At 46.4% G+C, this 12,412-nt stretch overlaps 2 protein-coding genes across 2 annotated transcripts in view; one reads left to right on the top strand and one right to left on the bottom strand.

The window, feature by feature from the left end:
- Positions 1-1,477: 1,477 nt before the first annotated feature.
- Positions 1,478-12,412, top strand: part of LOC122371528 (protein FAM13A-like) — a 146,330-nt gene continuing 135,395 nt past the window's right edge. The window contains exon 1 of the mRNA XM_043347907.1: positions 1,478-1,792. The gene's annotated coding sequence lies outside the window, so the exon portion shown is untranslated. The remainder of the gene's footprint in view (positions 1,793-12,412) is intronic.
- Positions 5,880-6,824, bottom strand: LOC122371529 (galactoside alpha-(1,2)-fucosyltransferase 1-like). The gene has a single exon (XM_043347912.1). It carries the CDS (start codon positions 6,756-6,758, stop codon positions 5,928-5,930), a length of 831 nt encoding a protein of 276 aa, XP_043203847.1. The 5' UTR covers positions 6,759-6,824; the 3' UTR covers positions 5,880-5,927.

The raw sequence follows: 12,412 nt of genomic DNA on the forward strand, positions 1-12,412 counted from the left end.
ATGCCAATTAATCATTTTAATGCTAAGAAACAACAATGCGACATTGGTAAAGACAGGACAAACAATAACATTCACTTTTCACTGAACTGAAGGCAGCGGACGCTGAATTCAGGCAGAAGGGCAGCACAATTTCCCTCGATTTAGGTCTAGAGCTGTGCACTACCTACGCAGGACCACGAACCTGATACCGATGTCCACCTATCCGCTTGTCCATTCGCAAATCACGCTTGTCCCCGGACCAATGTTTTGGTTAATACGACATATAGGAAGCTGCAGTTTCTTCAGGCCTTTTCTTTATCCCAGTTCGAAACCTGATGTTAAAGGTAGTGTGCCACCTTTGAAAGATTTCCCGTTTTATTTTTCCTAGGATAAGAAGCTTCTGTTTTTACCTAATATCGCAAAAAAAATCAAAAATGGGCCTGGAATAGTGCCTTTTTCGCCTAAAAGTTTATCGGTTTTTAGATATGTATAACAACTGTAGTGGGCTCACCTGCAAACAGGCGTCGGGCAACAATCGCGAATGCGGCGCACTTGTGACAATAAGCAAAGGTCATTATAGTGTTACGACCATACGACGTACGGGAATGAGTTATCAGCTGACTAATCGTAGACAACACAATGTCGAGCCTTAAACTGTAAGCCTGTATTGGTATTGTTTCTTAAATTTGGCTGTCGAACATTAATTTGTGGTTTGAAATATGATTTTATGTAAAATAATTGATATGAAACAGCCGTCTCTTAAGTTATGACCCCATTACACCACACGCAAGTGGCAGAAATGACAATGATCAGCTGACGCATTTTTCTTGGCCGAAGTCAGAGCGCGCGGCCCGACGCACCACGCGTATTTGGAAATTCCGACCTCGACGAGCATCAGAAGCCACCTAACAGGCGTGTTCGAAACCGCAGGAGATGATGATGAACGGGTTTATCGAAACTTGATTGGATGAGCCTATCGGTAATAGCGATTTTAGTGTGTGCATTTATTGTTCATAGTGGTGTGAAATGTGGTTGGGGTACGACCGACAACCCGTCGGGGCGAATTTCGCACTGGGGTACTCAAAATTTGAAGAATTTAAGACGTTTCCATAAGTTTTGAAGGTATGGATAAGTTCTAAAAATCCGGTTCTCCTTATCCGGGTCATTAACTCCATATGGTCCAAGAAAGCTGGCACACTACCTTTAAAAGAATATTCCATTGACGTTCATTGATACATTTATTAATTTGGCTCATAATGATAAGCTAGCCGAGGCGCCCCTCAATATACATTGAGGCGCTCCGCCCCTCCCCCTCCCCCCACGCAGCCCGCGGCATCTGCCCACCCCCTTCCCCTACCACCCCCTCCCCCCCATCAGGCACGCGCTCGAGAGGCACAGACGCCCGACTCGAACCAATCAGAAGCTAGGACACAGACGGCGTACGCGTTATCTCCCAATCAGCACGACCCTTACAGAATACACTTGATTCTGCGTCAAATCAAAATGCAGAGCACCGAAACGAAAGTTGTTGATTGTTGCGTGATTGTTGAATCCGTGTGAGGTGACTGGTTGTAGCAAGTGACATTTATCTTTTAGTGAAATTACAATATTGGAAGACACAACGTACATCGGTGTTCACGCCTTACCGTAACAGTGCAAGTGGGACTCATTCTAATTTGCGCTTTTTGTGTGACGCTAGCACGATCCGGTGAGCCAAACATGGCTGCCCTGAGGCAGCGGCCTTCTCGTCTTGTATGCCAAAGCCAGACACTCAGCTGCATGGTCTCGGTACGGGTCGGCCACCCAGCATTTGGTGAGTACCAACCGCGGGCCTCAGAGGAATAGCCGGGAATATTGTCATATTTGCTCTTATCATTTCATCTGAACCCTGAGTTTGAGTTGACCCTCCGCGACTTCCCCTTTCCCTGCCCCCCTCCCCCACACACCCCAAGTGAGCGCCCCGCAAACCGTCAGCAGTCGGGTGACGGCCGGTTTACGTCGGTTCGTTCGTTGTTAAATGTTCCTACAGGTGACGCTACCATGCTCAGATGCCCAATGACAAGATGGCGCTGGTGTGAGTGACGGCTCTCACCTTTTGGCTCTCACAAACAGGATTGTAGTTTTATGATTGTTTCAAGAAGCCCTTTGACCTGGGTATCGCTGTTTTTCGCTTCGATATAAACACAGCATACGACGACTTTGATGCTTTGGAAGGTAACCAACCCTCAATAAATACTTATGTATCCGTGTTGATTAAAGGGACTATCCCACCTTTAACAAAAGGTAGTGTGCCAGCTTTCTTGGACCGTATGGAGTTAATGGCCCAGATAAGGAGAACCGGATTTTTAGAACTTATCCATACCTTCAAAACTCATGGAAACGTCTTAAATTCTTCAAATTTTGAGTACCCCAGTGCGAAATTCGCCCCGACGGGTTGTCGGTCGTACCCCAACCACATTTCACACCACTATGAACAATAAATGCACACACTGAAATCGCTATTACCGATATGCTCATCCAATCAAGTTTCGATAAACCCGTTCATCATCAGCTCCTGCGGTTTCGAACACGCCTGTTAGGTGGTGCGGTAGACCACGCCCAAAGCCAGGGCCCCGGTAACGTGAGGTAGCCGAGTCAGGGCAGCGTGCGCTGACCCAAGCCGGAGCCGCGCGTCCTCCCGGTGTCATGTGATAGCCCGGGGCTGCCCGCGGGGATGCGGTAGACCGCGCCCAAAGCTGCGGCCCCGGCTTGGGTCAGCGCACGCTGCCTCGACTCGGCTACCTCACGTTACCGGGGCCCTGGCTTTGGGCGCGGCTTCTGCTCATACTTTGTGGTGCAGTGGTGGTGCGTCGGGCTGCGCGCTCTGACTTCGGCCAAGAAAAATGCGTCAGCTGATCATTGTCATTTCTGCCACTTGCGTGTGGTGAAATGGGGTCATAACTTATAAGACGGCTTTTTCATATCAATTATTTTACATAAAATCATATTTCAAACCATAAATAATGTTCGACAGCCAAATAAAAGAAACAATACCAATACGGGCTTACAGTTTAAGGCTCGACATTGTGTTGTCTACGATTAGACAGCTGATAACTCATTCCCGTACGTCGTATGGTCGTAACACTATAATGACCTTTGCTTATTGTCACAAGTGCGCCGCATTCGCGATTGTTGCCCGACGCCTGTTTGCAGGTGAGCCCACTACATTTGTTATACATATCTAAAAACCGATAAACTTTTAGGCGAAAAAGGCACTATTCCAGGCCCATTTTTGATTTTTTTTTGCGATATTAGGTAAAAAAAGAAGCTTCTTATCCTAGGAAAAATAAAATGGGAAATCTTTCAAAGGTGGCACACTACCTTTAAGTTGAGATAGCCAAGTTTGCGGCGAGGTTCAGAAACCACTATTTATCTAGGTTGCAACCCCCGCGGCCTCTTGGTGTTGAAGAAATTCGTTCCCTTCATTTGAAAATGGGCCTTGTACAAGGCCCTATCTTCAACACGGAGCGACCGTTAGTGTGACGTCACCTCGTTTAGTCATTCTGATTTAAATGGGTTTGTTCGTTGAAAAATCGCTTAAAACTTGGTCTCAACTTTGTTGTGGTCAGGGGCGGATCCAGAAAATCTCCAAGGGAGGGGCCATTAGAAACCAGGAGGCCCCCCCCCATAATCCCACCTGTTGGAGGCCCCATCTTCCCACTTGTTGGGCCCCCCCCCAAAAAAAACTGCGTCTATTGAGCTTATCTAGCTGTTCAGGCAACATCTCAACATCTGTGCAGGCTTGGAGGCCCTCTGTGCAGGTTAGGAGGCCCTGTAAAAGTGGTCATCTCTGTGAGTATAAGAGACCTCCAAGTTATGAAAAGCTTTACCAATCTTCTAACAAAGAAGTCTTCTCAGCTAGTCTTCTAAGAAATAACTAAGTGGGTAGGTTAAAAAAAAAACTCATCGGATTTCGGCCACTTTATTTTCAGGAGGCCCCCTTTTCAGCTTTTTAACTTTTTAACTTTTTATTTTATTTTTGAAAAAAAATCGGCCAAGGGGGGGTCATGGCCCCCATGGCCCCCCCCCCTTGTATCCGCGCCTGGTTGTGGTGCCTACAGAGTAAAAAGAATCAGCTTTATGACAGTAATGTGGCCTGGGGAAGGAGGTAATTTTGGGCTGTGACGTCACATATTTGAATGTTTGCGTTTGGAATATGAGAAGCCTAAGATGTTAAATGAAAAATAAATGCCAGAACCGTGTTCCTGGTCATCCAATCTATAAAGTCGGGCACAATTTAACTGGTTTTAACAACATTTTAGAAGGTGGGATAGTCCTCAAATGATTTACACGTATTTGCATTGCCGGGAATAAGGGATGAATAATGTAGGTACAGAACGAGACATGATGCATCTATGTATAATACATAGTTATATAAGTAAGTTTGTGGCACATACGTTATGAAAAAAATGCATTTATGGGTAAGAATTCTGAATGGCGATCTATACCCATTTATTTATACGTAACGCCGCGCAAGGTAAGTGTAACGAGCTGAGAGGATGGAGCGTCTACATTCGCATCTATAGATGGCCTTGATTCACAATTCCTTTCTAGATGGCAGCTCAGCGAATGGATCTGACAATTCACCATTAGATCACCACAGCAGCGATCGGTGGGGGTTGTAGAGATGCCGCTAGCATGGGGCCTGCAGATGGCTGCTTATTTGTTAGCTTCGCTGGCAGCGAGCTCCATTGGCCATTGCAGTGCCATAGGTGATATGATGGGATGGGACTATATGATATCACACGGGGCCGGTAAAATGTTTCATTCAGGACCAGGTGAGCCTTTTGCGTTAGACAATGATCCGTCCGTATGCCATTTTAGATCAAATGAGGTCATGACGGGCAGCGCTCGTGATATTCCAATGGTGACCTTAAACAGTAACAGTTTTTAGTTTCACTTGATGACCTGAGGAGTTAAAATTGGGCACCATTAGATTTGTCTTTTACCAATGAGTCTGATTTTTGTTGTAAATCCCTATCGCCACCAGAAACCTACTAGGCACGGCTGGTGAAGGAGGTAGTACCCCCGAGAGCTATCGAATTCATATAAACATTAATGGTGCCAGGAATTGTTTTCAATATAATCCAACATATTCGAGTACAATAATTTTATATTAAAGATACCAACGGTAGTGTAAACAACAACAACAATAACGATAACAATTCATGATAGATAATAACAACAACAAACCATTCCCTAGCGTAACATGTTTCGCCCGTTTCATTTAGCAATCTGTAAAATGATTTAAAGCAATCGCTGGCAAGCGCATTGCGCATAATTAATTTGTAACTGTTTGTGTAAGTAAGTAATTATAGGTACCCATACCTTCGTGGTTGTTTTTTTTAACGCAATATACGCGATTTCAGATAATAAACCTCTTGTAGTAAAGAGCAAGTAGCATACGAATATATTCAAGTAGCAATTACATATAAATACGCGTATTTATATGTAATTGCTACTTGAATATATTCGTATGCTACTTGCTCTTTACTACATACCTGTCCAATATATCTACAAATAAACCTCTTGTTGAACCTATTTTATGTTGGGAACATACGTTTGCTAAAAGTTATTTAATTTCCCTCTGTCCTTTTTTAGTTTCTATGTGTGCTTAGCTGAGCACACTCCATGAGCAACTGCGCCTTTTCACATCGATTGAATCAGATTCACAGCCAATGCTTAATTAAAACAAGATTGATTCAATTAATGATAAACCAATTTTACCTTAGAAAGTGCAGCCTTTTTTATCGCATAACAGCATTTAAGACAGACAGGAAACCTTTGGTAATACATTACTTTGAAGTCTTTTGTTAAAGACTAAATACGACTTTTCTATGAGAGATTCCCTTGCTTTGAACTATCGTAAAAACAAGCACTTCGCGTATTATTTTCGTCTATAGAATAGATCACGAAGTCATTCTCCTGAGCCCGTTCACACGTACGACCTTCGTGGTCGGCGGAGCAGTGAAGGCCGGTATTCTCGTCCAGTTGAGGCCGGCTTTACCGACATTAGTCTCCACACCAGTCCTCCGTTTTCCGTACTGTGTGGGTGCCACCACCTCACCTCCCGCCATATAGGCCCCCCAGAACCCAAACGTGCCGTGTGTGAGTATAGTGTGATTACAGGCAGCCAACAGAGCCAGATCCGTGCCCGGTTTAGATTGGACACCGTCACCAGCCAGAACGATATCAGTAGAGTTGGATCGGGATATCAGTTCGTTTTTACACCACTCCAGGTCGTCGGAAACAACCACGAATAATGCGTCGCGGTGGCGACTTCGCATCAGTGCCAGAGCACGCTCTAAGTAGTCCCTGTCCACCAGCCGACCCTCGACCATTTTAGGCAGCCACGTGGCATAGTCGGTGCGACGCACGTGCACGCCAATGAAGGTCGGTGAGGTCACGTTAGCCCGACGGGCCAGTTCGGTCAGCCGCCGGTCAGCAGACAGGGTCAGCTCGGATCGGAAGGTGAGCTCCCGCAGCACCCGGTCACGAATTGGGTGAAAGAAATGCACCGCCGTCGGGTAGCCACCGATAAGGTAATCCCGATCCTCTTTTGCGTCTTTGATTAGCGCATCCACGCTAATCTCGGTCCAGTTGTAGTTACATCCAACGGGTAGCGGGCGTGTTGATAGTGGTTCGAAGTACTCCTCGAGGGTTTCGGCCATCTTTGGTAGCAGCCAGACTGGTCGATGAAGGATGTGACTGGCCCCCAGCAGCGTGGCGTATTCAAACATGATGTTACCGAGTCGACCACCCTTTGCGGCAGAGAGTAGGCGTCCCGACGGTGGGCAGTTCAGAACTGCGGGCCTCTCCGCCGGTGGAACACTCTCGGGCCTGGAGATCCTCTCAGGTGGAACCCTCTCCGACTGGGCCATCTCAGAGTGTGGAATCCTCTCCGGCAGTTGGGTCCTCTCCGATATGACTCTCTCCGATGTGACCCTCTCCGGCTGGAACTTCGGGTGCGGGACCCTCGCCGGGGGGTCGCAAGGCTCTCCGCGAGGCCGGAGCTGACCCCTGGAGTTGACGAGCAGCAGTAGTAGTGTGAAACAGCATATCGACACCAGGAATGTTGAAAGAGCTCTGTGTGAAAAGCTGGCCTGCCAGCGCAATGTCCGGAGTCCGGCGGTCATGGGATCCGGACCTCCGGGCCCACGAGGGTGGAGCAGTACCAGCAGTCTGAAAAGAAAAAAAATGGCCAGTAGTCATGATCAATAGCAATGATGATCAGTAATCATTGTGTTGACCAAAAAGCAATGATGATCAGTAATCATTGTGTTGACCAAAAAGCAATGATGATCAGTAATCATTGTGTTGACCAAAAAGCAATGATGATCAGTAATCATTGTGTTGACCAAAAACCAGTACCAACGCTGTGTATTCATTATCTATGTCGTAGATCGTATTGTATTCGTAAAGGTAGGTTAGGTACTGTGGTAATCTTAATGTAATGCATGACAATATCAAGCATCAAATACAACCGACATGTAGAGCGTGATATCTTCGACACTTCGTTCACTTGGGCCTTTAATTTGAATACGCTCAATTGTGGCCTCCCACTTGTCACAAATTAACTGTCACATGACCTTATAAATATAATTCAGATGCCAAAGTTGTTTCGAATGCGCCTCGGCTAGACCTTTCAGACGCCGCCTCGTGCGCCTTGATACAGTGTTGTGCCCCGTTTGACAACCGTTATTCCTCATTATATTTACATATATAAAAATCAAAACGTCCGTATGTATGTATGTATGTATGTATGTATGTATGTATGTATGTGACGCGTCAGTCACACTTGGCGGGCTATTGCTCCGGAACGGTGCGGGCTACGGGGGTGAAATTTTGGGCGCAAGTCGGACGCGTGCATCTGTTTGTCGTATCAACTTTTCGAGGGGGTGCGCTCGCCGGTTTGCACGTGGCGGGCGCATCTTTGCGGGATTTTGGGCCGCGGTCGGCTTCGAGCAGAGAACACGCGCATTATCCTCAGTTTCTTCGCTTGCAAAACTGAGCGAAATCAGAGCCGGAAGGTCACTGACCTTTGGCAATGAACACCGGCGCAAGGCACCACCGGCCAAGAGGAGACGTCAAATTTATTCTGGCAATAACTCGGCCACTACTGGGCCGATTTTAAAGAAAATTAATTTATTACGCTGCGCGTAATGCTGTCCCTCTAGTCATGCATTAAAAAAAAAATGCAGCTCCCGAATATTTGGAAAAAGTGGGCACAAACATTGTCAAGCCTTCTGAAGGGCAAGGTGGCCCACAACGTGATCTGAAGACTGCTCCGTTTCAGTATGGAAGAGACTAATTACATATAATATTGTAGAGCATGTGTGCACCGTGCATACAGCGAATAGGCGCAAAGTACATGGGGCAGTTCATGGAAGAACATACAGCTTCTCACCCCTGGTATCACGCATGGGCATAAATGCAGTCATGGGAATGGAGTGGTGGGTAAATTTAGAACATTTGCCTTGCGCTTGCAGTCAGAACAGCATAGTTTGCGAGCAACAAATAACCGATGCGGTAGCTTGTGAAATGATAGCTATCAACACTTAAACGGCTGCACTGTTCCGGTTGAGTGCCGCAAAATGTCGTTAATGTCTCGAGAAAGGGATTCATGTATGGGAGGTTTCCTGTGAGGGATACGTAAACACCGCGCATTAATTTCACAAAAAGCTGCGCTTCGCTTGACCGCGATCTCTGGCCGCTCCAAACATTTGTGATGTCTCTTGACAGAACATTTGTGAAGTCTCTTGATAGCTTACGTTAGCAGCGAGGACACGGGATGAAACGGTGATGTTCATCAGTAGTCATGATGCGTAGGCTGTACGATTTCAGTTGCATAGAATCAGCATCGCATTGTTTTCGAGCGGGCGCTCATATTATGTAAATGCTAACAATGTTGAATAATTTATTGTAGTATATGCCGAAGTCCTGCCACATATCTGATATCTTAGTTGATGAAGAGTTGGATTCCCAACAGCGAGGGGAGTCTTATCGATTCGAGCTCCATATATGAGACTCCTAACGGCTAACGGGAATGGTCCGCGGTTAGTGAGAGCATCCGCGGCCAGTTGAAGTCGGTCGCTTTGACCATGCTTTGACGAGCACGCTTGGCATTTACACATATTTTTCAGTTACTCGGAATTTCAGTATGGGACGGTAAAAGTCGGGGCTTATACAACGAGAGCTGCTTGGCGTGGGCTCTAGTTTTGTCAGTCCGTCCATTCAAACATGCGAGCTTAATTTATTTAAAAAGGCTGCTAAAATTTTGGAGAGCGCTGTTTGCGGTTGTCTGTAGATGGTCAGTGACACGTTATCTCACGTGAGTCCGGCTTGTCACAATTGAAACCAGGGCTGCGGAGTCGGTGGTTTTTCGGGGACTGACCTTCACTCCGACTCCGGCTTTCAAAGATCGACTCCGAATCCGGATAAAACTGTCGACTCCGAACGACTCCGGCTACGACTTCGCAGCCTGGCAGGTCTGCAGAGTCCATGCATTTTTGGTGACTCCGACTCCCACTCCAACTTCGGCTTCCAAAAATCAACTCCAATACCGACTCCAACTAAAAAAAACTGTCGACTCTGACCGACTCCGACTCCGACTCCGCAGCCCTGATTGAAACAGCGATGAGCGATCTCCTCCCCTCCCGCGATAGATAGATTTCCCGCCGATAGATTTCGTCGTAATATTGTTTATAGATGATGGATACACTAGATGCCTAATGTAAAGCTCAGGTCATGACCGAGTTTCACCTCTACGCTGCTCACTGCTCATTCTTATATAATTGAACAGGTGATGTCTAAAACCCTTATAAACATTGCTGAGTCGGAGCGAAGACAGCTTGATCAACTCCGACTCTTGGCTCGTTGCGACATCTGGAAACTTCGGCTGTGAGGGTGGAACGAAACTCCGCTCGGCTTTTCGCGAATAACTCGTGCAAAAAAAAGCTGCCGTTTCGTGATAACATTTTCAGTACCCTTGACTTGATCAATTTTGCATCTACCCTTAACATTTCATAACCCTGGTTCGAATGACGTTTGACATGTGACCTGTTTCTTTAGATAATGTCAGGTCGGAATTTCGCGATTCGGCATATATTAGCTCACATTTTCCAACATGTGAAATGTGTTTGTCCCATGTATTATGGTGGGTGGCAAGGTCACATTAAGGGAAAATCCGTTGACCTAAGATGAATGTGGTTGATTTATTGAGCTTTGCATGTTGTCAGGGCAGTTTTTGGAGCTGATTTCTAATTAAACACCCATTTGAATATTTGAGTGGTTTTGGTGCCTATGTAACATGCTATGAAGCTGTCAGTGGTTGTTAACACCTATACTTTGGGTAGCCGGCAAGATGCTTACTGGCTGACCTGACCTGACCTGACCTGCCCTGCCATCACCTGACCTGACCTGACCTACCCAAATGCATCAATACATCATCGTTGATGGAGATTTGCATGAAATCTGTAATCAGAACCCCGAAAAAAAACCATAACATTTCTTTACGAAGTGCTAGGAGTTCCCGATTTCCCCGAATTTTGGGTCATTGGCCTAGCCTGGGAGGTCAGCCAATGGCCTAGGACCTGAAAATGGGGTATCATCGGCTTCCGCGCGTCACGGGCTACGGCTTGTTATTCCGCGAAGATCTAGCTCCACCAGGGGCCAGACGGCTGTGGGGTCCTGCTGATCCCCTCTTCTACGGTAGGCATACGCTGTAAAAAGGCAAATCCGGGCGAGGTTTGGGATAACACTTGTTTTCATGCACGATATGACGCAAAAACACATGGCTATGAAACGGTTGTTTTGGATACAGAAACGTTTCGAAGTTGTTGAAAGTATAAATATTTAAATTGCATAATATAATTTTGCTTTTCTACCCTAATATTTTGGTTTTTGGAGAGATAAAAACATGTGTGATAGCCTTTTCACTAGGCCGACTAGGCTATTGTACAATTTCCACTGGAAAAATTTCCACCGTTACGAATAGTTGATTGCGATTTTCAGAAACTTCTTGACGTTCCACATAAAAATTGTATCATGCAATTTATGAAGTCAAGCTGCATTTATTAAACACTTTTTGCGAATATTCCTACATTTGAAGCTACATGTTTTACCTGGATGTGACCCGTCCCTAATTGCAAACTATTCAAAATGACCTCGGACGGCATATCTTTTTTTATTCTACAGCGTGTCACGTACGTACTTGGGGGTGTGATCTGACTTGACCTGACCCGACCCGACCCGACTAACCCGACCCCACTGCACTGGCATGACTTGACTGGACGTGACTTGACCTGAACGAACCCGACTCGGCACCACACATTATCTGACCTGACCCGGCCCAAACTTGCCCCCACCTGACTTTTCACGACCTGACCCGATCCGCCCACTATTCAAAAGCCGTTTTCACGACGGCCATCTGATACACATTTGGGGCGGATAAGGAGCAGATTTGGTGCAGATTTGGTGAAATTAGGCTCATTTTCTTAACCCTCGCCCGTATTGGGGGGGGGCGAAGATCCCCTTCGTTTTTTCTCCAATAACTCGCGTAAAAAGCGGCCGATTGCAACGAAACCTAGAGTATCCTCGCGATGAGCAATTTTACACCTACCCTGAAAATTTCTGATCATGACCCAAATGACCTTTAGCCTATGACCTACTTTTCCGAGACCATGTTTGACCGGAATCGCGATTCGGCGTATGTCGGCTCGCATTTGCCGCGCGTTTGCACTCTTTTCGTGGTTTCAAGCGTTCAGACATGTGATATGATGCTGGTACCATGTATTAGGGTCGGTGCCAAGGTCACCTGAAGGCCAGGTCAGGTCATTGACCTTTGATGACCTCGGTTCATTTTTTTCGAGTTTTACATGTTTCTAGACTAGTTTTTTTGTTTAGCTGAATTCGAATTTAGAAACCCTTTGAACATTTACGAAGTAGTTTTGGCGCCTTCGTAACATGTTACGAAGCTGTCAGAGGCGGTTGACACATACTACGAATATCCGGCAGGACCCCTACTGGTTGACCTGACCTAACCTGATCCGACCTGGCCTAAATGCATGGAGACATCATATGTGATATAAAATAACATGATATTCATGATTGGCACTCCGAAAACCCCATAGCAGCCACACTTTACGACGTTCTAACAGGTCTCGATTTTCCCGACTTTTGGATCATTGACCTGACCTGGAAGGTCAACCAATTACCTAGGACCTTAAAATTGGGTATCATCGGCTTCCTCTTGTCACGGGCAACATGCTTGTTTTTTTCCGCGAAGCTCTGGCTCGATCAGGGGCGAAACGGCACGGGGGGGGGTCCAACGGACCCCCGCTGATACGTTCGCGGCTGGCCAAATACCAATACTGGCGACTGGCGAGGATGACAA

Source organism: Amphibalanus amphitrite, unplaced genomic scaffold (genome assembly GCF_019059575.1).
Source record: "Amphibalanus amphitrite isolate SeventyFive unplaced genomic scaffold, NRLGWU_Aamphi_draft 001253F_arrow, whole genome shotgun sequence".
Taxonomy (NCBI): domain Eukaryota; kingdom Metazoa; phylum Arthropoda; class Thecostraca; order Balanomorpha; family Balanidae; genus Amphibalanus; species Amphibalanus amphitrite.

Excerpts from the sequence above, each read along its gene's own strand:
- LOC122371529 (XM_043347912.1), bottom strand. The coding sequence starts at position 6,758 with ATGTTTGAATACGCCACGCTGCTGGGGGCCAGTCACATCCTTCATCGA.